This window comes from Lepidochelys kempii, chromosome 2 (genome assembly GCF_965140265.1).
Source record: "Lepidochelys kempii isolate rLepKem1 chromosome 2, rLepKem1.hap2, whole genome shotgun sequence".
Taxonomy (NCBI): domain Eukaryota; kingdom Metazoa; phylum Chordata; order Testudines; family Cheloniidae; genus Lepidochelys; species Lepidochelys kempii.
In genome coordinates, this window is record NC_133257.1 from 148810255 (window position 1) to 148836291 (window position 26037).

General features: G+C 43.0%; 1 protein-coding gene across 9 annotated transcripts in view; it reads right to left on the reverse strand.

Moving 5' to 3' along the window:
* The window catches only part of CLPTM1L (CLPTM1 like), a 116908-nt gene extending 96154 nt beyond the window's left edge, over nucleotides 1-20754 (reverse strand). For 8 of the 9 annotated variants that reach the window (XR_012157395.1, XR_012157396.1, XR_012157394.1 and 5 more), the window contains exons 1-4: nucleotides 20409-20753; nucleotides 9677-9777; nucleotides 7438-7627; nucleotides 3585-3730 (exon numbers count right to left, since the gene is read on the reverse strand). Coding sequence is in view for 6 of the 9 variants with exons in the window: in XM_073332452.1 (XP_073188553.1) it covers nucleotides 3585-3730; nucleotides 7438-7627; nucleotides 9677-9777; nucleotides 20409-20600 (629 nt within the window). In the remaining 3 variants the exon portion in view is untranslated. Of the gene's footprint in view, nucleotides 1-3584; nucleotides 3731-7437; nucleotides 7628-9676; nucleotides 9778-20408 lie in introns of all 9 variants that reach the window. The other variant, XM_073332453.1, reaches the window with a different exon arrangement.
* Between the last annotated feature and the right edge of the window lie 5283 nt (nucleotides 20755-26037).

Here is a 26037-nt window from a genome sequence, read left to right on the forward strand (position 1 = left end):
CTCTTTAGTACATTGAATGGATGCTGCTGATACCCAACGAAGAACTATCCTGCACTTGTAATTTATGTAGATTTTAAGCATCTGTAAGACCAAGGACATAGTTGCCTTCTTCTAGAAGAGACAGTTGACTCCAGATCATTGTTTCCCTCCCACCAGACTGAAACTGAACTATCTGAGGAAATAGCCATAATAAAACATCTTCCACCTTTCAATTGGTGACACAGCCTCAATGGCACTTTTTTCAATAGGAAACAATTTTATGCAGCACTTCAGATTATTCTCACACTGATGGTAGGGACAATTTTAAAGATATTCTGGTGCAAAACCACAGCTCAGTGCACAACGGCAGTCACAAAGACCACAGGGTATTTGTTTCTGAATATAATCTTACTAAAAATAACTGAAATTATAATGCATCATTGTGACCCAAGCATCCCTGCATTCACACCAACACATTATTGCAATATTTGTACAAAATATGCTTTCTGAAGTACCATATGAAGGCTGGGTACTAATATTATTGTAAAATGCATGTGTTAACATTGTATGTGAAGATAGGAATTCTCTGTACAATGTTACAGAAACTTGTTTAATGTCAGACCAGCTGAGCTTAGGTAAAGGCGATAAACCGGTCTGGCTCAGACAAAGGAATGTGGGTTTACCTCAATTTACATATTAGCAATAAATAAAGCCATCAAGCTAAACCAGGAGGGTTAACCTGGCCCTTAACTCAAAAGACAGAGAATTAGCATGGCTCCTGAACCCTAGAGAGAGACACGAAACAATTTCCAGGAAGCCTTTCTGACTTGTAAGATCAAGGCAATCCCTTTAGGGATATAAGGAACAGAAAGAACCTCCATCTTAATCTTTCACCTTAGGAGACAAAGAAACCAAGCAATTTGATCTCTGTGATGGGTCCTGGCCACGACTACCAATAAAAAAAGCTGGAAAGGAGACTGTGGGTAAAAGAAACTACCTGGGACAAAGACTATCTTGCTAGACTAAGTTTTAGACTTTTAGATGTGCGTTTCCACTTTTATTTTCTTGTAACCATTTCTACCTTTATCCCTTTTACTTAGTAACACCCGATCTATGCCCGTGTTAATAAACTTGTTTTACTTTTAGTATAAACCAATTAGTGATCTGTTTGAAGTGAAGGGTGTATTTAACTAAATTAATAAGCTCTGATGTACTGACCAACAGAGCAGCAAATTTTAATTACCCTCTGTGAATGCACCATGGTAGCAGCTGTGCACTGCAGAGAAACATCTCTCAGGAGACTGGGGGCTGGAGCGCACAGATTGCTACCTTCTAATTTTTGAAAACCAGACCTCTCTGCCCCACCTCTTCCCCCTGAGGCCTCCCCGCCCGCTCCACTTCTTCCCCCAAGGGTACCATCCCTGCCCTGCCTTTTCCCTCGAGGCCTTATCCCCCACTCGCTCCTCTCCTCCTCCCCCTTCCTTGTCACTTGACCCTCTCCACCTCCCTCTGCTGTGGGGCTGGAGCTGCAGTTTGATGTGGAGCCTGCTGCCTGCCTGTTCACAAGATGCAGACAGGAGGTGGCCCCAGCTGAGCAGGGGCTGGCCCAGGTTGATGACGCACCACCTCACCCCCACCCACACATAGTAACCAGACTTGATGTCAGGTCAGTACATCTGACTGGACAGTCCAGTCAAAAACCAGACACCTGGCAACCCGATGGTTTGGGATGGGAGAGCCTTAAGAAGTTTTCTGGTGAGGAAGACGGATTACTGTGGCAGGCAGCTGACCAGTCTTGTTGCTAGCAAAGCTAACTCTTCCTGAGGCAGAGAGTTTATATAGTGCTCACAGCTCTGGATATCCCCAGCAGCATGTTACAATCATAAATCAACAGCACATTTAAGGAACACTCATTTATTATCTTCCCATCTCAAAACAGATGTCGCACAAAGGTGCAGAGAAAATGCCTGAGCATGCAAAAATCTACCATATGAGACATTTTATTTTTTAAAATTATGAATATTTTGTTTTGAGAGGAGCTGTATAAGTAAAGAATTAGATTGATAATGTTAACCTTTCAGGGCATTAAATGCCAAATGGTTTCTGTGCAACCTTAATTCTGCCCCGTTGTAGAAATTATGATCCAATTTTAACTATACAATCACATGCTAACATTCCTGACTCATGCCCTGTGTATTGTTCTGACACAAAAACCTAGTGACAAACAACTGACTAAAACTTGACTAACTCACTACACTATACAGGTCTTGCAAGATATTTATCCATGAAGAACAGCATATAAGAAAGCTACAGAAAGCTCATAACTTGCACAGATTTATAATCATTGCAATATGTACATACGGGTAACAAATAAGGAATAGTATAATTATGTTAAAATTATGCTTTATGGACTCTGAATGGAAGTGAGTCACCAGGGGACATTTCTTGGTGATGGCCCATTCAAACAGGAGGGAATTCACAGTCACTCTGTCCTGCTTAGCTGGTGATGAGATACAAGGATCAATGGTCTAGCCTTGCTCCATCCAAGACTTTCAATAGAAAACTATCCGAGACAAATGCAAACAATCAAAATCACTTGGAGATAAAAAAGGAACATTACAACAGTCAGGGAATCACACTACCTATGAATAAATACAAGAGATTGCTTCAGAATAACAGAGAGTGGGGGGGAGGGGGGGAAGCACTGTGTCTCCATTCACTGAGGAGACATCTTGAGAGCAGGGATGTTCTCATGAAAAATTGGACCCTGGCTCCTGTGAAGCCAGCCACCACTGCAATAGACTGAATTGTGCAGTGGGGTGGAGGGACCTACTTTATTAGATAGGAAAGGAAACTATTAATAAACATTGACCCCCTTTTATGATTTTGTTTTATATTGTAACTACTAGAAATGAGAAGGTGATGGAAACAAATAGAAATTCTTTTCTTTCTTATAATCAAACAACAGAAGGTTTATTTAATTGTTCATGAGTCCTATGTGATTTTACAGGAGCAGTGATTTAAAGGAAAACTGGGATACACTACACCTTTGGGAGCAGAGGATTTGGGATTTCTGTGAGTAGCCAGTCTTGAGGCTGGAGCTGTTCAAAGGGACTGAGGTATTGGAGTGCATGTATTGTTAGCATAGCTCACAGGAGCGTGCTTGAGTGGCTGAAAGGCTGGTGGTGGTCCGGCAATGACAGCCCACCACCGTACACAAGACTCTCTCTTGCTGGAGGTGAAACCCCTGAAAACCATCACAATTGTTTAATCTTTGCACTGAATGAGATATGTTTCTATGGAAACAGGATGTGATCATGCAATTAAAGAATATATCATACATAAGCACAAGGGGGCCAAAATTAAGATGTGGTGCAATCTTGGGTCAAAGTGTAAGGGCTACTACTATTTAAATATTTAAATATTGCTCATTGTGATTGCTGAAGTTTAAGTCTGATGTTAAAATATCCATTTCCCAACAATGAGTTCTGTGATTTTAAACTATACAACTTTAATGTTTCACTCAGAGGTTATTTAAAAGGAGAAATTAGTCCTATAAACTGAATATCTCTAAGTCTAACAAAACAAAATCTTTGTAAACTTACATCTTCATGTATCGGTGAACATCAGCAGGGAGAGAGGATCCATCAAAAACAAAATCTTCCACCATAACATTTAGAGTCAACCTTGACCTCCAGTGTGAGACAGGTTCATCTAAGGCATTGGTCTGTTTCTTTTCTGCTTCTATTTGCTTTTAAATAAAAAGGAAATAAGAATAATGCTGTACACATTAAATGCAAATTTTAGGAAAAAAAAAAACAATAAAAGTCACTTGAACCCTGGATTACAATTAGCTACACCAGAAACATGAACATGTGGAAAATTAGCATTAGTTCAGCTTGGACCAGACATCATATCAATATTTTTCTAACTGTGCTGGAATGAATCCTGTGCCTATTGCTATTTGAAACTAAAACTGAAAAACATATATGCTTAGAAAAGAGGAAATACTGTACAACTCTGATTCAAGATAAACTTTTAAAAATTTGAAGCCAGTTCAGAAAAAAGTTAATTAAAAAAACTGACTTTCTGATTACTCTCCATGCCCCATTTGAAACAGCCAGAACACTGACATCTGCTTGCTCTATATAAGGATCGTGGGGGTAACACTACTTGCACTGAGTTTGTGCTGTCTCAACACCACATTCATGTGATATTTGTAAAAAGATCTCAGCTTCCATTAGGAAAGAAAAAAATCTGATCACTTGTTAACAAGCAACTAAGACTTCAGAACTGGGTGTGTGTGTCCCCCGCTCCCCACAAAAAAGATAACCAATATTCCGGCTGATTTTTCATTCTCTCAAGTAAATTAAAGAGATACAGTTGCCATTCCACTCGTTTTGCTTTGGATCATTATGCAAGACTCTCAGTCCTTCCTCCATTAATGCTTTCTTTTTTTGTTGTGGAATACTTGCTACGATTTGTTTTCTTCTTGGCCCACTTTCAAGCCCGTGAACAGCAGACTAACGGAGCTGGAAAGAGTCTACACTTTGGCTAGGTCACTAACATCTGAATCAAGTTCTGGATTTTGCTTTGCTACACGTGTGGAATTGCTTAGATGAAGTTCATTGTGCAAAATTCACATGGCTGCTAATGCAATGCTACAGGTCAAAACAAATTCCCACCAAAATCAATACATCCTTAAAAGATGTATTGCTTTCTGGCCTGACCCAGAAGTTCAAACACACCATCGCCAAGTGTAGGGGTTTTTTGTTTGTTTGTTTTTTTTAACATAATGGCCAGGATTGTCTTTCATGCTGTAAGTTTCAGTATGGTATATTTTAGCTTTTGCAAAGACTCCCTGTTCAAAAAGGACTTCAATCACAAGTGCATTTTAAGTCCATCATGAAACACACTGTACCCACAAAATATGCCTGTCCTTTTTCCTTAAGAACAATAACTCAGGCGGTTGAACATGGACGGCAGGTATAATAGGCCAGGGGAGGCTAAGCCTCCCCAAACAGGATATTGCACTCCTCCCTTTGGGGGCGTGCTGGCCTGCCACCTTTACAGCACTGCCGCTGAAAGGGTGCTTGGGCCGTGGCCCCATCTGCACTGTTCCTCTTCCCCTGAGGCACTGCCCTCACTCTGCCTCTTCCCTGAAGTCCCTCCCCACCGGCCACTCATGCCTCTCCAGTGCGAGCGGCAGAGGGCCACCACTGGGGGACGGGGCAAAGTGGTGCTAGCGGTGGGCAGGGGAGGGGGCGAAGAGTAGCTATAAACCGGTATCCGCGGAGCTGCAGGGCTCTACTGGGAATCATGGTAGTGAAAGCATCAGCATCACAGGTTGCTGCTCCCAGGAACCAGCATCCCACACCAGCAGCTCCTTGAGCGTGGCTGTACTGCCCATAGCTCTGCTCTCTAGGGCGGCCACAAGGCTAACCAGCAGCTGTTCCCTGTTGCACTACTGTGTGCAACTGGCTTGCACGCTCTTGGACAGGAGTCCCTTCCATGCAGCGCTCTGCATCTCTTGCCCGGAGGTGTGCGAGCTGCTTGCACACATTACTCAACCAGGGACAGCTGCTGGTGAGCCTGGTGCCCACCCCAGTGGCCAGGGCTGGGGATAGTACAGCCACGCCAGAGAAGCTACCCATGCAGGAGCTGGCTAGGATTGCCAGGCATCCGGTTTTTGACTGGAATACCTGGTCAAAAAGGGACCCTGGCAGCTCTAGTCAGCACCGCCAACCGGGCCATTAGAAGTCCGGTTGGCAGTGCAGCTGGGTTAAGGCAGGCTCCCTCTCATATGGTACATATGTCCAAATAGCTTGAAGGTATCAGTAAGAACTTGTTTTATGGATTTACCCAGTAAAATTTGAAAATATTTTTCAAAATTACAGTGACGTTCTCCTTGGTTATAGCTGGCAAGGTTCACAACAACAACATGGGGAGTATCTTGCCTAAAGTAACCCTGTACGCAATTAGAACAGCCCATATTCACTGCTAAAACCATCTACAATCAGGCCAGCCAGTTCTAATTTGATGAATTCAGCCTTAATCCCCACAACTTCTGAAGGTATTTTTAGTTCCTATGTGATGTCTCCCACTGTACCAGATTCCAAGTCTTCCACATTAAAGAGAATGATATTTCCAACACTTCACAAATCTCATTTACACCAACTCATTCATGGTTCTGCCAGCAAGCATAGTAATAAACCTAGCTTTCTGAGACTCTTCCTTACAGATCTTGTAAGTGCCTCTATAACATTTCAGTTCAGTTTGATTTAAGATTAAAAGGCTCTTTCCAGCCTGCAAACTATTCAAAACTTTATATGATCAGTAAACATGATTTGAATTTTAAATCAGGATTAAGCTAAGTGTCAAACTTTTGAATCTACTACAAAGTATAATAGTAGATTAAACTCATTTGCCGATGCAAATTTCGGTATCCCTCTTAAAATCAGATGTGATATACAGAAACAGCTGTTAAATTTACAGTAAGTATTGCTATACAGCTTACTTTGGCTTAGTTTGAAAATTCAACTGTGTTACTTGCTTTCTGGCAAAAATAACTGCCTTTGAACTACTTGACTGTAGCTGAAAACACCCAGGCCTAATCTCTCCACTCCCCACACATTTCTAATCAGAGCACTGACATTCAAAAAGAGGATCAGCAAAGTTCTGCTCCTCTGTTCCAGTTCCTTCTGCTAAAGCAGTGGTTCTTAACCGTATCTATACCGTGACCTCATGTTACGGTAAACAGTTTCAGGATTCCCCTGTCCCCGTTCACAGAGAAAGGAAAAAAGGAAAGGCATTTACAATCACCACGAATCTATTTGCAACCAAGTTGAGAACTCTCATCCTATGGCAGAGTTTCTCAAACTTTTCACATTGGCGACCCCTTATTCACAATCAAATTTGCACAATCACCCCCTTACATTTACTACAAAAGTAAAAAAATCCAATTTTAAGAATAAGCCTATACAATTTGAACACTCTCAATCTTTCAAAAAATACTTGATCTTGAAAGGTAAAGGTGTGTGAGGAGTGAGGGAGCGAGATTTTCTTTGCTTTTAGACTGTAATAAAATTTTCAAAGTCTTACAATCCCTAATTGCTTTTTGTGACACCCCATTCCCCCAGTCGTCAAGCTGATTAACAATGTCCAAAGGTGTTACCTGTATTGCTGATGTCAACTAGATCCATCCTCCGCCCTTTTGAGTCCCTTCTGCTCTGATCAGCCCTCCTTCTTCTGCCCACTCCTCTCTGACTGACCTAAATAATATTTTCTAGTTCATACATGTTACCCCGCACCTGCCCTTACTATTTTAAAAAGTCATTTGATATTTTATTTAGTTTTTTTTCGTTTAAGAAACCTACTTTATGTCTATCTTGACATGATAAGAAAGATGTTTTCACATACTCTTTGTATGCCTTTTTACCATCAAGGAAAAAAGCCTACCTGGGTGGTGGATTCTCCAGTGATAAGATTAACTTCTTCTGGTTTAGGGACCATGTATGTTGTCAGAGGACTTACTATATGCACCTGTTTGCCATCGTGCCAAGGTAAAATGCCAGCATGATGAAGAAATATGTATGCATAGAGTGTGCCATTATTTCGAGTTTTCTTTGGTACAGATACATTGACTGTTCTAAAATACAAAATACAAATTATAAAATAGCATAGTGATGTCAATTATAAATACAGAGTTCTTGTAACTTTTAAATGCTATATTAGAACTTGCTTTAAAAAAGTATTTAGAAAGGGTGAACCAAAAAAAATGAATTTCATCATCATGTAACAAACAAATCTTCAGCAAAATGTATTCAGTTTAAATCACTAACTTATCTGTTGGCAAGTACTTAGTGACAATGAAATTCCTCTTCAACCATGGTAAATTACAAACACAGAACTCTGGAAAGAGCGTAGCAAGAAAAAGCACGTTTTCATTTTGTATGAGCTGTGAATGCTTAATTTTTCTTTTCTTTGACAAGCTATAAAATTTTGCTATAAAATTACTCCCAATTACTACTGAAGTTGTATGGCTTAAAGTGCCACACAACATAATCATTATAAAAAGTGACAGCGAATTACGAACTAATTTGAAGTTCTAAACAATTCAATGTATTGTCAAGCTATTCTATCTCACTTCTTCAGATTCCCCGAGAACGAATTTTAAATATTTCTGTAACTTTGTCAGTGTCAGACAATGAAGCTTTCAACTCAGAGTAATAGTAATATCAGTGTGTTTAAATGCAGAAAAGCTATTCTTGCTTTATCTTGGATTACATAGTCCCAGCTGTATTTCTGTTAATTCTACCGGAGACTAGCTCTGCACTGAACACTTCTATGGACCACAGAACCAAGTTACACCACAGTAAAGGAAACATATTTACTACCCATCTGAGCTGAAGCATAATATGACCAGAGAGATAGGCTTTCCAATTAGCGGAGTTACAAGAAAAAAAATTGAAAACCTAGCAGAATCTGATATAGACAGCCTGCAAAATGGTAGGGTGTTTGCAGTTTTTTTGTTTTGTTTTTTTTAATTAAAAAGTGAAATAGGTTCTTTTAAACTAATGATTTGAAGTGGAATATTACACATAGTTCTAGAAAATTTAAATATAAAAAATTCATAACATTTTAAGTCATAAAAGCGTGATTCTGCTCTGGAATAAAAAAGACATCTTCCTAGTTCATTGACGTTCCCTCATAAGTATACAGAGTCTTACCTGTACTTCAGCAACAAAGAATTAGTTTATATTACTCTGTTAGAAATGCAGAGCTAACACAGACATGGAAAAGTAAGTTGGTGATGTGCAAGCTAAAAACATAGCTTGACTTTCAGATTCTAGGCAAAGTTTGAAACACCAGCTATTGCAAAGTCACCTGACATGTAAACTGAACAGATATGATACAGAAGTTATCGAAGGACATACCTGGATTTGCATTTCAATTTTAGTCACTATTCAGAGCAGAGCTATACTTTAAGGCATCTTGTAAAATATTTACTTAAGTTGCTGGAAACAGTTGTTTTAAATACTGGCAGCACAATCCAAACTATCCAAGTACCTTAAACATTTGGTACATTATAGACCACTGAATCTGCACAGTATAGTTAAAGAGACATTAAAGTTGGTAAAACTTGAGGTCCAGAGCAGGGGACTAGGCTACAAGGTTCCCAGACTGTAATAAAGGCAAAATAAATAAAACCAATACATGAAGCCCATCAGTGGGGCCAGAGTGGATTATATTTCTTTGTTTCCCTTTATTTTTAAATGAATTGGAGATGTCAAGAGATTATAAAATATTACGGTATTATAAAAATGAAAAACTAATATACAGTCAAAAACAAGATGAGTTTCAAACTGCCATTGATACAACATTGTTTGAAGTACATGTATTTCCAGTACAGCAGCACTTCATTCTCAACTTTAGACTAAATTTGCAATAAGGCCTGACATTTTGACAGACTTAAAATTAAAACTTTTATTTACTATTATTTTCTTTTAAATAAAGCTTGAATTTCTATATGTTGTACACTGCCTTAGCTTTGATAGTGGAAAATCCAAACAGAGTGAAAACACTGTGTTGTATGGTAGATCTACCTTAATTTACTGGCACTAACATGCATCACATACCTATTAGATACAATAATTTTGTAGGAATGCTAAAGAACTTCATAATAATAATACTTTACCTTTCAAATCTGGACTCAATATCAAAATCCTCCACATTCAATATCAGATCTATATTATTCTCAGCACCAATGTTTGACCGTGTGGTAGTGTATACACTTAACTGAAATAAAAAGGATAAAACAATCAGTGCATGGACAAAGAACTGTTTGTTCCATGCTAGTAAGGGCATGTTCCATCTCTCTAACAAAGCTGTCCTAAGTTCGCCCATATCAGGTGGCATAATCATCATCACAGGAAAATAAAGAAGGGAAGAGACCTGATCCACTGAGAAAAATAAATTATAAAACATTTCCAAATAAAAATACATATGACTTGACCACCACTGATCATTTCAGGAATAATACAAGAATACCAGCAAAATATCTGTGGGGAAGAGAGGCTAGAAATTGAATACATACCATACAATAAAACATCAACAACTCTTTGGAAGTTTTTTTTTTTTTAAGGTGACAAAAACAAATACTGTCACCTTTTAGAGGGATCCTATTAGCAAGAAAAACTGCTAAGATGGACCGATGCATAGGGCCTAGGGCAGTTGTTTTCAAACTTTTTTTCTGGAGACCCAGTTGAAGAAACCCACAACACAGAGGAGCTGGGGATGAGGGGTTTCAGTGTAGGAGGGGCTCTTGAGGGGCTCAAGGCTGGAGCAGGGGTTTGGGATGCAGGAGGGGGTCAGGGCTCTGAGCTGGGAGTGCAGGCTATGGGGTGGGGCCAGGGATGAGGGGTCTGGAGTGCAGGAAGGGGCTCTGTGTTTTGGGGTCAGGGCTCTGGGCTGGGAGTGCAGGCTCTGGGGTGTGGATGAGGGGTTTGGGGTGCAGGGCTCTAGGTTTGTGGGGGTTCAGGGCTGGGGCAGGGGATTTGGGCACGGGCTTACCTCAGGCGACTCCTGGTCAGTGGCGGTGCTAAGGCAGTCTTCCTGTCTGTCCTGGCATCGCAGACCGCACCCCAGAAACAGCCAATGGAAACTTCCGGGGCGCAGCATGGTGTCAGAACAGGTAGAGACTAGCCTGCCTTAGCCGGCCAGCACCGGAAATGGACTTTTAACGGCCCTTTTGGCGGAGCTGACCAGAGCTGCCACGACCCAGTGCCTTACATTTCACGACCAAGTACTGGGTTGCGACCCGCAGTTTGAAAACCACAGGCCGAGGGGCAGTCCTCTGGGAAGACCAGACAGATGCCTTCTCCCCCAAATTGAAAGGCATTTCACATTAAATCAGGTGAATTATCAGGCTGTGCACCACTTACTGCTGCTACAGGTGAAATATAGAGCCTACTACAGCTAACAGTTACTCCATTAATCAAGTGTTAGAGGTCTGTGCTGTAGATCTAAAGGTTCCAACCCTTCTGGGCTCCATGGTTCCATCTGATTTTTTTTTCCTAGATTGCTTTTTTAAAAAATTGGGAAACAACAAAACACATTTAAAGAAAAAGAAGGTTGCAAAATTAAACACACTAAATTTAAGAAATGCCAGAATTAATGTTGCCTGTGCATCTTTAATTCAGTCCCCCTGTGCTTGTGTATGCACTATGATACAATCTTAAATCACATGATCACATGCTACTCTTTCTATAGAAGAATAAGACTAATACCCAGCTCTAATATATTACTTTTCATCAATAGCTTTCAAAGCACTTTACAAAGGATGCCAGTAACATTATCCATATTTACTGAGGGGGAAACTGAGCCACAGAGAGCTGAAGTGACTTGTCCAAGGTCACCCAACAAGCCAAGTGCAGAGAGAGAAAGAGAACATGGGTTTCCTGAATACAAGTCCAGTGCTCTAAGCATAAGGCCACACTGACTCCCCAGAACCCTTTTCTCATTCTGTACACAGGTTGGACTATGCTCAAGGAATGAATGAGGGCTTTGTAGCAAATGAAGTTATCATCTTGTGAATAAATTGAACAACGGTCTTGTCAAGCTTGAACGAAATAAAAAAATTGCAAACGTTGGGCCTCAAACTTCTATATACTTCAAAATGTAAGCCTTGCAAAAATAAAGCTTACGCTTGTGGTCAGGACGCACTGCTACCAGATAGCAATATCTGCTGACTCCTGTGTACTTATTAACCCCAAATTACCACAATCAAGATCTAATTGGCTACTGAAAATAAATAGGCCTCAATTATACGAACAACTAACAATTGGACATAAAAATTAAATAGTAGTTCTTGCTTATTTTATATGGACACCACTTAACCTCATTACATCTGTGTTGGGTGGTGGGAAGTAGCATACATCCCGGGGTGAATTAGGTCCCCGAAGCATGCCTCCTTCTTCCTTCATCTCTGCAGGGTGTTAGAAGTGGGATTGTAAAATCCGGGATGAGGGGACGCAGACAGACACTTAACCCGTCTGCCCTGAGACCCGTAAGCCTCTAAAGACTCTGCGACATAGTTCACCTTTTATGCCATTGTGCCATCCCTTTGATCTACAGTGATAATGTCAGTGTCAGCATAAGTTATAAAAATTGTCTTATGCTGGGGTTTATCTTGTCACTGTGAATTTACAATTCTCCCCAGGTATTAAGTTCTGTGGCAGGTCCACGACTGTATGGTTTTACTTCCCCCCATGGTATTTGATGATTAGCTAAATGAGTTTATGGTCCGATCCAGAATTAATTTCCACCTGGATTTTTTCTTGCCTTTGTTTTTTGTTTGCTGTTGGAGTGATTTGTTATCTTCCTTAAAATGTAAAGTATTGCAAACTATAACCATGGCCGCTAAATGGTTAAGACAACATGCCTCAAAATTGGTAGGACAAGTAACAGTAACAAGGAAGGAGTTACAAAAAAAATCAAAAGAAGCTACACAGCCCTGGAATGCTCCCACCCACCTTGCAGGATGGCAAGCAGCCCAAAGACAGCCATCACAAGAACAGAATAAAACATTGAAACCAGCTGCAAGGAACCTACAAAAAATACACGTGCCATCCACTATTATAAATATTTTTGGTAAACAGCAGGCTTCAGGTAGCTACCCTGTGCCTGAAAAATGGGGACAGAAATGGAAAAAGGTGGCCCTAGCAAAATTAAAAGATGAAACTGAGTCCGCTGCATTGCAACCACCACCATATAATAAAAGCCAGGTTCTTGTTAAACTTAAACTGAGACCTAGATTGGTGCCTGTCAGAATGGAACAAGTAAGTGCACAAATGGAAAAAGTAGCACACAATACTTTCACTGAATTGGTAAATCAAATGAAGGAAAAAATGGAACAGTTCACAGAGCACATTAGGAGACAGGAGCTGCGACTCAATCCCAGGGAAGTGAATAAAAAAGAATTTCAAAGTAAAAAACCAAAATTAAGTGGGTTAACACCTAAAATTGATGCATTAAGATATGGAGTTGCCCCAAAACAGTTAACTACAGCAAAAAAGAGCACTCCTGCCATCCATTTGGCATGCACACAAAAGCAACAGACACTGGGGGAACATTCAGGTTTTACGAGAGCATGTAACTACCTCCACTCTCCTCTCAAAGACAGGATAAAAACCAGGGGTGCAGTTCCCAACCACGCAGGTTCCCAACTATTTTGACCCACGGAACCACACTCTGCACTCAGATCTAAAAATATAACCTTCTTTCTAAAATATTTTTACATACTGTTTAAGTTTTGTCCTTTATATGCTTTCTCAGTTCGCTAAACTCACTGCTGCTGCCTGTACTTTCATCTCGCTACCTTCCTAGGTTGCTCTTCACCCCCCCCCCCACATCCCCCGCCTCTCCTCACTTTGGAGGTTTCTGTAAAAACTATAGATTTTAACTTTTAAAACAAAAAGAGACAGCCAAAGGAAAAAGCAATTGAAAACAAAACAAAAAGAGAAAACAAAGTAAAAACTTTACATAAATCCAGTACATCAATCATTTTAACCCTTCAGGAATGCAACAGCTGGAATTATTCCTAATTTTCTTAAACATATGGTTGCCAAATGCAAAAATGCACACTTTTCTTATTTCCATATAGCAAAGTTTTAAAATAATGTTAAATATGAAGTAATAAAAAATGTCTTAAGTTACTAAATTAATACAGCAAAGTTTGCAAGTAATAATATGATTTTTTATAAATTTTTATTAAAAGTTTTAAACAACAAGGTAATAACTTGCTTATTTAGATGTTTAAGCCTTTTGTTTATTTTGTATTTTTGTTTGCCTTATTTTGTATAGTTATAAATAGAATTCTGGTACCATTTGTTTTAATTGTAAGTTTGTCCTGTGTGTCATGTGTGTTGTATGTTGTATATCACGTGACTATTTTTTATTATTTTTATTTTGTTGCAACAAAAGTCAATTTTATACCCTTTTAAAAATATATGTATATGTGGTACACACTATTTTAAGATCATGGTTGGGGTATAATCATAGCATTATTAGCACCAATTTTTTGTGCAAAGTTCAAAAAGGTTTCAGTTACAACTATATGTACATATATTTCTGTCTCAACAAATAATGCAATTGCAAACAAAAGAATTCTCTTATCAACCACAGTTTTTGCTTTGTTTTTTAATTTTTTTAAAATTTGTTATTCAAAGAAAATATTTAAGGGGAAACCTCAACATTAAGGTAAAAATAACACTAACAAAATGTCAATTTCTTGTGTGGACTTTTTATAAACTTATTTGCACTTTTGAACATAGTTATAAGAATGTGATAGCAAAAATGTTTTAAAATAACAATTTATGGATCAAGTTAACCAAATAATTTCAACAGGTTTTTACCTTTGACTCCCAAACATAACAAAGCATCATAAAAGTTTAATACCCTCAAAGTATTTGCATTGACCTATATTTAAAATTTAGTTTGGTTTAATTTTATAGTTGGTTTAATTTTATAAGCTTTTCTTTTGTTGTTATGTTATGTTAATGGGAAGCAATAGTTGTTAAAGTTTGTGCTTCTAAACAGTTAACAAGAGTGAAGTTGGTATCACAAGAAAATTAACTCTAAAAGGCTTGTTAAAATTATGTTATTGACTCTTTTGCTGAAACAAAATGTTCAGCAAGGGAAAGCAATACACCTTCACATGGAAGTTTGTGAGCATTTATTTTAGCCGTTAAGAATTACATTTAGTATAAATATTAGTAATGCACCTCAAATGATAATGAATGTCTATACAATTGCAAAAAGAATAGCCTGTGTTATAAAAGACTTGGTCCCTAATACATTGTAAACACATTAATCTGTGTATTAAATTTGGGTTACTAAAAAAAGTGTAAAAAACAACAAAAAGAAAAAACAACCTTTATTATGTTAACTAACTAGCTATTTAAGTTGCATCCCACAGACTAAAGACACCAGAAGATATCACACCACAAAAATACCACCAGATGGTATCAGTATACAGTGAAGAAATCCCCAACCATCAAAAAAAGAAAAATGAAGTGCTTTATAAATAAAAGACTGGTCAAATACACCTCTATCTACTATATATGGACAATTAAGTTAACAATCAGCTAAAAACCACTAGCTGAACCAGGATAAATTGTCATTTAATTTCAACTTGGTTATTCTGTAAAAACAACTGTATTATTGCTGTACTACTATATTATTGCTGTACAACATTTACAAGGTGCATAACCTTGCTCAACTGTTGAATCAGCAACAAATAAATGGCAGCAAACAACATAAAGGCAAGGAAAAAAACAAATTAGTAAAGAAATTAAGTTACACAGCAACTACAAATTGGGTAAACAAATTCCTAGTTAGTACCGTTCATAATTTGGGTTACTAACACTGCATCCTAACTAAGGCACATGTTATTCAAAACAACATGTTCAGTGTCTGCCCTATCAATTTTGTTCAGTGTCTGGGTACCAATACTAATCCTGACACAGCAATATTTGAGAAATTGGTTACTGTCCATTCAGTAGTTTTTGTGAAAAATAACATCCATAAAAACAACTGGATCGATGGCAACTACTGGTGTATCACAGGGCAATGCAATCCATGGAACAAAGAAGCTAGCAGTTCCTATTTCCTGCACAGTGAAGCTTACCAAAGGATGACAACCAGCAGTAAGGGTAATCAGTAACATAAATGGACAGTACTGTTGCCACTACTCCAAATTTTTGTTTTACTTCTCATATACATAGCACTGTGGAACACATTATCACAATCCCTATTTCAGTATTTCAAAACACTCAGCCTACTAATACTAATGATATAAATGTTACTGTAATTGCCCTAATAAAAGTGGGTTGCTATCTGCAGTACCACAAGGACCACACTACAACAACAAATTGAAAAAAAATTGTTATGCTTGAATATAAAGTGCTGTTATATGTATACATACATACTATACATATATGCTTACATACACTACAAATATCTGTGCCATATCCATATTATGCATATATACTAATGATTTGGAAGTGCCTCTAAGGCTCAATCATACTATTACATTCCTCAGTCTAAGTCCTGGACCTAACATTCCCAGACCCACATATTCTTCTGGGATTGGTAGTCTGTCTTACCATACTTATTGCTGGAGCCTTAATATTTGCTTATATTCGCTATCTGTCCCGTTATAACGGAGTATACAGAAGTGAATGTTATTGTTCCAAAGCCAGAAGTTTAGGCCTCGGGGGGATGTGAATAAATTGAACAACTGTCTTGTCAAGCTTGAACAAAATAAAAAAATTGCAAATGTTAGGCCCCAAACTTCCGTATACTTCAAAATGTAAGCCTTACAAAAATAAAGCTTAAGCTTGTGGCTTGTGGTCAGGACACACTGCTACCAGATAGCAATATCTGCTGACTCCTGTGTACTTATCAACCCCAAATTACCCACAATCAAGATCTTGATTATTTTCAGTAGCCTTGAATCAAGGCTACTGAAAATAAATAGGCCTCAATTATACGAAAAACTAACAATTGGACATAAAAATTAAATACGCATTGATTATACAATTAGGGCAACCATATAAACAAAGTGGCCCACCCTGATTGGTTGGTCTGTTCTAAAACATGGCTATCAGACCAAATAAAAAGGATGAAGGCACGGGAGTGTGTGTGTGTGTGTTTTCAGTCATACCTGACCCACACCCCCTGAACCGAAGAGACGTGCACTTCTCGACTGTCTGTACTTGGCCAGTGCGGAAAGCGGCCGACTGAAAGGTAACGTATTTTTCAGACGAATGCAGGGTAAGTCTGGTCGCTTGAACCGAATTGATCATAGCCATATCGATACCATAGTATAAAGTCAATAGTAGGTAGCTGATGCATAATAGCTTTGCATGTATTTGTGCTTGTCTTTTAAGTAGTCCAAGCGGATGCATGTGGTGCGGTCGTTCATCAGCTTTATGTTGCCTTTGAAATAGTTTGTCACCAGGACTATAAAGCTGGTGAATAAGAGCCTTACTTATGCTTGTCTTCGGGGTTTTTATGATGACTTGCCAGGACCAGCATATGTAGAGTAATTCTTATTCAGTGCTGGTCTTTGGTTTTCCATTTTCTGTTTTGTTTATGCTGTTCAAAAATTATTAAAAGCCTTTCTTGAGGAATAATTAGTAGTTCTTGCTTATTTTATATGGACACCACTTAACCTCATTACATCTGTGTTGGGTGGTGGGAAGTAGCCAACAGCCCGGGGTGAATTAGGGCCCTGAGGCGTGCCTCCTTCTTCCTTCATCTCCGCACATCTGTACAGCCTCTGTTTCACTGAAAGCTAAACAAATTCAGACTCGAAATAAGGTGTACATTTTTAATGGTGAGAGTAACTAACCATTGGAACAATTTACCAAAGATAGTCAGAGAGTCTCTATCACTGACAATTTTAAAATCAAAATTGGATGTTTTTCTAAAAGCTATGCTCTGGGAATTATTTTAGGGAAGTTCATGGCATGTGCTATACATGTCAGAATAGATCATCACGATAGTTCTTTCTGGCCCTGGCATCTTTGAATCTATTTGTTAAAGAACTTGAAAGAAGAACAGACAATAAAGGAGGGTCTCATGATTGAGACAGCTGGATTCTATACCTTCCTCTGCTATACAACTCCTATGCAATAAAAGGCAAGTTATTTAACCAAATTTAGCTAATTAGCAACTTGAATCATACAGATTTGCAGAAGTGCTGAGCACTCACAGTTGCAAAACAAGTCAACTGGAATGGTGCTTTGAACATACGAAGTACAATCAAAAATATTAATTACTCTGAAAAATCAAGACCTTGATGTCTCAGATGAGGAACTCCAAATTAGTTGATACAGTGGAATCCCAATTATACAATGTAATTGGGCCAGATCAGATACCCAAAAATCCAGATAAACCAGAGAATGGGCAGCGGAACTCCAGCTGTCAGCCCCAGGTGATAGGGCTCTCACTAACAGCAGGGGACCCAGCTGCTATCACTGCCGGGTGGCTGGTGGCTCAGCTAATATAGAGAGCTGGAAATGGAGGCTTGGTTAAATGGGGTTCTACTGTACTTCTGACAATTTTGTCCCTAATGTCTCTGTACATCAGCACAATAGAGAGAGTACATTCTGCTTAATAGCAACAAAGACATTAACAACTTCCCACTGACATAAGTGTTTTCCTACTGATTTTAAGGCTAATGGGATTTGGATCCTGGCACCAGGCATGCTACTTATTAAGAACGCAGTTTGGAAGAAAGACCCCAGCTGCAGGCAGGTTTGCGTGGCTGCACCTGGGAAAGGAAGCACTAAGATGTGCCACCAGGGGTCAGCACTCTGCATGTTCCAATGCTTCCTTCTAAGGCTACAGCTCCACAAACCTGCCTACACAGGCTAAGGGGCTGCAGGCCAGGCCGGAAGGCTATGGGCAGAGCATTCGTGGGAAGGGGGGGTTGCAGCCCAGATGCTGGAGCTGCACAGTACTTCCACTTGTAGAGCCCTGCGTGGATACACAAATGTGTATCCGCATCCGATCCATGATCTGCAAAAATTATTGCCCGAGCAGCCCCCCACCCAGGGCACATGGAGGGACCCAGGCTCCCCACAGCTGCCAGTGTGGTTCTCCCCGACCGGGCTTCAGCCAGGGAGGAGGGTGGCTTGGAACCACAGTCTGGCCACAGTCAGAGTCAGGTGGGCAGCTGTGGGGAGCCACAATGGACCTTCCACCTGCCCTGGGCATAGGGCCCAAGCAGCTCCCAGCCCCAGTCCCTGCCCCCCAGACCCTCAGCCCAGGGCAGGGGGAGGATCTGCGACTGCCCACTCTTACCATCAGAGTCCTGCACGGATACAAAATTTGTATCTGCATCCGCAGAAATGGTCCACAGATATAAAGTGAAAAAGAGTACTTGTGGCACCTTAGAGACTAACCAATTTACCTGAGCATAAGCTTTCGTGAGCTACAGCTCACTTCATCGGATGCATATATATAAAGTGGATACCTGCAGATTTGCAGGGCTCTATCCACTTGTGTCCTGCTGGGGTACTGCAGCCAGGGAAGGAAGTGCTGAGATGTGCTCAGCCAGGACTCCTGGAAAGAGGACTCCTGTCTGTGGGCCTCAGTGCCTGCTAAAAAAGCCACACCATCCAGGTTGCAACTTCCAACCCTGCTGCTACTCTGCTCACAGGCACGTTTGGAGGCATACAGCCATGGATGGCACACTGCAGCGCTTTCTTTCCTGGCTGCCCAACTGCCTTCCGCTTACTGGCAAACACAGAATGGCCATTTTTTGCTGGCAATCGAAGGGATTGCTAAAAAGAGGAATCTACTATGCCACCACCTCATTAGAATGTCCTGAAGCTAAACTCATTAATGTTTGTGAAGCACTCATTATGGTCAGAGCACTACAGAAAAGCCCATGAGTACATTAATAATTCTGTATTCAGTTCAAGGTTTAACCTGTGTGTAATAACAAAGGCCTAAAACCACATGAAAGAGGGGAATATTGAACACTACATATGAATAGCTAAGCCACTGAGTACCAACCCTACAATCTAGTGTGTGACACAGAGATCCTAAAGAAAACGAAGTGTATGATCACGTAATTAATGACTATCTTCTCAGTGCTTAACTTCACAACCCTATTATTATTTAAGTGTAAATGCTTTTTGCTAGATAATTCTGTATAAATACTTACGAGCATTCTCTCTCTTTTCTCCTAGCCTTGGCAATACTGGAAGGATGTTGGGGAAATACAAAATATAGGAACAAAGTTCTTCTAGTTTAATGAAATTATGCCTGCCTGGGCCACCTGCTCAATTTCTTTATTCGTTCTTCTCTCCAAACTACCACTCATTCTCTTCAACTACATATTATTTTATTCCTCAATTGCTCTTTCATAAATCTATTTTCTTTCAATACACAAGATCTCCCTTACATTCTTACATATTAGCCTCATTACTAAGCCGCTCTCGTTTCCAGGGTATATTTTGTCTTCCACTTGCTGCTTATTCTCTTCTACACCACGTTGCTGTCCCCTGGTCTCATTTCTCTCCCCACGTCCCCCGTTCCATTTCTCTCCCCGCCCCCAACAATGTTGGAAGCACAGATTATAAACTGCAAACAAAAACGGCTCTTGCCTGATGAACTTAGGGCCCGACCCCGTTAACTGCTGCAGAGCTAGTGCCCGTCAAGTACACGCCGGCAGAGACCTTAAGCTGCTCACAGCCAACGCGCTCACCCCTGCCGGAGCCCGCAGACCGGCCGACCAAGGAGAAGCTAACCAACTGCGGCCAGCAAAGCAGCGCCCGCAGGCGAGGGGCCGGGGGGCCGCAGGCCGCCCCTCGGGCACGGGAAGGTGGGGGAGAGCCCAGCGCGCGTCTCACCTGCAGCTTGGGCCGGCGGGCCAGGTAGGGCCAGATGCAGCCCGCCGCGCCTCCCGCCCGCTCTTCCTTGGCCGGGCCCGGGGCGGGGCAGGGCCGCGTACAGACGATCCCGTACATCACCCAGCACGTGTGCGCCACGTACACCGCGAACACCCCCACCACCAGGCTGGTGAACGAGCTGCGGCTCAGCATGGCCCCGCCGCCACCGTCCGCGCAACCGCCGCGGGGGTCACCCGAGCCGCCCCTGGCCACACAACGCCGCCATCCTCAGCACCCAGCGCGCCCCCCGGCACTGCCCAGCCCCCTCGCGAGTCACGACTTCCGAGAGACACCGGAAACACGTAACCTGCCTCTCCCCGCAAGAGGCCTGCCGGGAAAGGTGACAGCTTCCTGCTGGGCGGAGCCCCGGCCCAAGTGCTGCTGACGCGCCCCGGACCACCCGCCCAGTCACCCACCCAGCGAGCTCGCGGAGCAGCGGCGGGGCCGCGCACGGCGCCGTGCCGGATCCCGCTGTAGCCGCTCCGGCGACAGCGTGAGCGGACCAGGGTCTGCAGGGCGGGGAGAGACTCCTGGCGGGCGCCTCCCTGCGAGCCCAGCCCAGCTCCCACCTTGCATTTGATTGTTGGCCGCTATGTGCCGGGGCCCTGGCGCCCAGTCAGTCGCCCCCTCTGCAGCTGGGCTTGCCAGGTGCCTGGTTTTTCCCTGGAAAGTCTAGTCAAAAGGGGACTTGTACAGTGTCCAGTCAGTGATACTGACCTGACGCCAAAAGTCCAGTGACCAGGCGCCAGGTCATTAACCTCTGACAGCCCTTGCTCAGCTGGGCAGCCTCCTACGCAGCTTTCTCACAATGCTCCTGTACCCACCCACCTGTAGTGGGAGGCCTCTGAGCCAGGGAGCCTGCTCCTGGCGCCTTCCCCAGCAACCCCACGCCCTGAACCCAACCCAGAGACCTCTGTGCTCTCCCCACCCGACCAGAATTACCAATGGGGTGGGGGGGGGGCTCTATCCTCCTGGTGCACCTCCCTGCTGGCACATTTCTGGGTTCAACCTCTTCCCCCCTGCAGCCAGGCCCAGGCAGGGAGCAGGATGGAGCCGCTTCTCACGCCGTCTGAGGGTGGCTGCTCCAGGTTACTGCCTCTCTGCAGCAAAGCAGCTGTCTGAGAGTGAATCCAGCTGGGGAGATGATGGTGGCCCAGCCTCTCTGCTCCCCGCCTGGGCCTGGCTGCCGGAGATGGGGTCTGAATGAGCCAGAAATGTGATAGGTGGGGGGAAGGGGAACTCTGATTTGCTTGGCACCCAGCATCTGGGCCCAGTGGACAGTGGAGGGGGCGGGCTGACACCAGCTCAAGTTGCAGTGGGGGAGGTTTAGATTGGATATTAGGAAAAACTTTTTCACTAAGAGGGTGGTGAAACACTGGAATGCGTTACCTAGGGAGGTGGTAGAATCTCCTTCCTTAGAGGTTTTTAAGGTCAGGCTTGACAAAGCCCTGGCTGGGATGATTTAACTGGGAATTGGTCCTGCTTTGAGCAGGGGGTTGGACTAGATGACCTTCTGGGGTCCCTTCCAACCCTGATATTCTATGATTCTATGATTCACCTCCCCAACAGGCTTCTGGTAGGCAGCCTCCATGCTGCACAGAGCAGCAACCCTGAGCAACTGCCCTCAGTCAGCATGAAAAAATGGCTCTGTCCCGCCTCTTCTGCTCCTCTCCCAGGCCCAGCTGCCAGGGAGAGGGGCCATATGTGCCAGGGGGCAAGTACAGCAGGAGGACAGACCCCCTCTCCAGCCTCCCCCTCTTAGGAGACTGAGCAGAAATCGGGGCAGCACTTGACCCCACATGCTGTTTGGTGGTGCTTAGGACTTTCCAGGAGGGAGCGGGAAGATCAGGGATGTGGCGTGCTCAGGGAAGGAGGTGGAGAAGAGGGGGGGCAGGGATTTGGGGAAGGGGTTGGAATAGGGGCAGGGAAGGGAAAAGCCGGGGCAGGGGAGGGGCCTCATGGAACGGGTGTAGTGGGGGCAGGGCTGGGGGTGGGGGGTGCTTTAACCAAAGTAATTCTAAAAGTAAATGTGTGTTTTGTCGTTTGAGTGAGGTGCATTACTGAGTGTTTATATTTTATTAAAACCCCTCTTCGCATTACAGTTTTTAAAAACTTAATACATTGACTTTTTCTTCATTTTTTTCATTTTTGACTATAATTTTGTATCATTGTGTGAAAAGGTTTCAGTGATGCAGCCCTCAGGCCACTGTACTAGTCCTCATGTGGCCTTCATGGTGATTTGAGTTTGAGATCCCTGATCTAGTGATTGCTCCACCATAATATATGTATACCCCAGGTCCAGATGCACAAAAGGAGTTAGACATTTTGGCACTCAGCATTGCAATGCCAAACTTTTAGGCACCTAGAAAATCACAGGAACAACATTGTGATCCACAAAGCCTGAGTTAGGAGCCTAGGTTCCCTATACAAGGAATGGGGAGAGATAAGCGCCCAATAATGCAATCCACAAAAGCCAGCATACTAGATGAGGAGCGATCTAAGCTATCCAGTGGGAGATGCCAACAAGCGAAGTGTATCCTAACCTCTGTCCCTCTTTTGGAGATAGTAAGTCCAGACTGCAGGGAGACACCTATCTCTCCTACTGATCCACAACCTGGAACCCTTCTCGTGGAGTAAGGCAACTTAGGCACTTAATTTCTTACAAACTCAGGTTAGGCACCTGACTCACTCCACACAAACAGCTGAAGGAGGAGCCACTGCCTGCCTTATGAATTTCAGCCCAGAGGTTAGTGCACTCCCCTGCTCCAATGCTGGAATAATCATTGCTAGAGTAACCATCTTGAATTTTTGAGCTTTGACAAACTTGTTGAGTGCTCTGCAGTCTAATATTGGTCTCCAGCTTCCCCTCCTCTTGGGTATTAGGAAATAACGAGAATAAAACCGTTTTACCTCATAGATGTTGAGGTACTGTTTCTATGGCTTCTAACTGGAGGAGACGATTTATCTCTTGTCATAGTAAACTCTCATGAGAAGGGTCCCTGAAGAGGGACAAAGAAGGATGTTGTGGAGAGGGTAGGGAGGTAAAATGGATGGAGTACCCATTGCGAACCATCTCCAAGACCTATTGATATGATGTAATGCAGTGTTTCCCAAACTTGGGACACTGCTTGTTCAGGGAAAGCCCCTGGCGGCCCGGTTTGTTTACCTGCTGCGTCTGCAGGTTCGGCTGATCGCGGCTCCCGCTGGCCGTGGTTCACCGCTCCATGCCAATGGGGGCTGTGGGAAGCGGCAGCTGGTACATCTCTCGGCCTGCCCCACCCACCGGCAGCTCCCCGCCCCACCCCAGCTCACCCCTGCCTCTGCTCCACCTCCTCCCCTGAGTGCACCACTGCTCTGCTTCTCCTCCCTTGCCATGAAAGCTGTTTCACATGCCAAGCACTGGGAGGGAATGGGGAGGAGGTGGAACGTGGCGCGCTCAGGGATGAGGCAGGGCTGGGGTGGGGATTTGGGGAGAGGTCCAATAGGGGCGGGGAGGAGGGAGTTGGGGTGGGGACTTTGGGGAAGGGGTTGGAATGGGGGAGGGGAAGGGGTGGAGTTGGGGCGGGGCCGGGGGGAATGAGAACCCAACAGCTCTGGGGAAAGTTGGTGCCTATGGTCCCAAGATTGGGAAACACTGATGTAATGCATTACCAGATGCTGTAGAACATTGCCAGATGGTGGCCAAATGGGTAGAGAGCAGTGGTCAGCTGTAGCCGTTGCGGGCAGTGGTCTATCATGTCTCGACCAACACATCAAAATTGGTGCTTAGAAGTGGTGGCTGGGACATGGAAGACTGGGCCAGATGGTTTATGCCTAATGAACTTAGTTTTCTTCCTCTGAGACTTGTAGTATCACTGAGTCGGGTATTGGGAGGTACGTGGTTTGTGGGGCTGCAGAGTAAATTCTCTCTTCTGTCCTGGTGTGTAGATGACCAGCAAGTGGAGAGTAGCCCTAAAATCTTTTAGGGTGTGAAGAGAGATGTCTTTCTTCTCTGCAAAGAGCTTGGTGCCTCCAAAGGGAAGGTCTTCGGCAGTCTATTAGACCTCCTTAAGGAAGCCCGACAGATGTAGCCATGCCATATGCCACATCACCACCACTGTGGAGATGGACCTGGCTATTGTGTCAGCTGCATTGAAGGCAGATTGTAGCATTGTCTTGGCCACTAACTGTCCCTCCTGAATGATGGCTTTGAATTGGTCGCAGTTCGTGTCAGTTAGCTGATCAATAAAATTATTCAATTTGAAGTAGTTTACATAGTCGTATTTCACCGTTAGGGCTTGGTAACTGGCAGTTTGAAACTGTAGCATAGCTGAAGAGTAAGCTTTCCTCCCAAAGAGGTCCAAACTCTTCCAATCTCTGTTTTAGGGACTGGACCCCATTTGGTATTGGTGGCCACAAGAATTGATAGCGTCCACCACGAAGGAATTGGGTGGAGGGTGGGAGAAGAGGAATTCCATCTGACTTGCTGGAACATAATATTTTTGTCAGCCTGTGTCATAAATATAAAGGCAAGGGTAACCACCGTTCTCTATACAGTGCTATAAAATCCCTCCTGGCTGGAGGCAACATCCTGTTACCTGTAAAGGGTTAAGCAGCTCAGCTAACCTGCCTGGCACCTGACCCAAAGGACCAATAAGGGAACAAGATACTTTCAGATCTTGGTGGGGAAGAGAGAAAGGCTTTTGTTTGTGCTCTTTGTTTACATGTTATTCTCTCTTGGGACTGAGAGAGGCCAGACAGAAATCCCTTTTCTCCAACGCATCCTAATCCAAGTCTTCAATATTGCAACCAGTATAGATAAGCCAGGCAAAGCGGATTAGTTTATCTTTTGTTTTATGTGAATTTTCCCTGTGTTAAGAGGGAGGTTTATTTCTGTTTTCTGTAACTTTAAGGTTTTGCCCAGAGGGGAATCCTCTGTGTTTTGAATCTGAATACGCTGTAAAGTATTTTCCATTCTGATTTTACAGAGGTGATTCTTTTACCTTTTCTTTAATTAAAATTCTTCTTTTAAGAACCTGATTGGTTTTTCATTGTTCTTAAGATCCAAGGGTTTGGGTCTGTGTTCACCTGAACAAATTGGTTAGGATATTATTCTCAAGCCTCCCCAAGAAAGGGGGTGTGTAGGGCTTGGGGGGATATTTTGGGGGAAGATGTCTCCAAGTGGTCTATTTCCCTGTTCTTTGTTTAAAATGCTTGGTAGTGGCAGCATACTGTTCAAGGATAAGGCAAAGTTTGTACCTTGGGGAAGTTTTTAACCTAAGCTGGGAAGAATAAGCTTAGGGGGTCTTTCATGCAGGTCCCCACATCTGTACCCTAGAGTTGAGAGTGGGGAAGGAACCCTGACAGCCTGCTTGCAGGTATGCGCCAAAGATGCTGGGGCCTGCCATATGGATTCCAGTGTATGGTTGAGGTGCAGGAAAGGCACAGACCGCCACTGCAGCCCCTGTGTAACCAATCGCCCTTCTCCCCAAGTTCCATAGCCTCCTCACCCAGACGCCCAAGAATGCTGGGAGGGGGGAGAGGGCTCTCTGGGCACCCAACCACTCCACCCCAGAGGACTGTCCAAGCAACAGAAGGCTGGCATTCAATA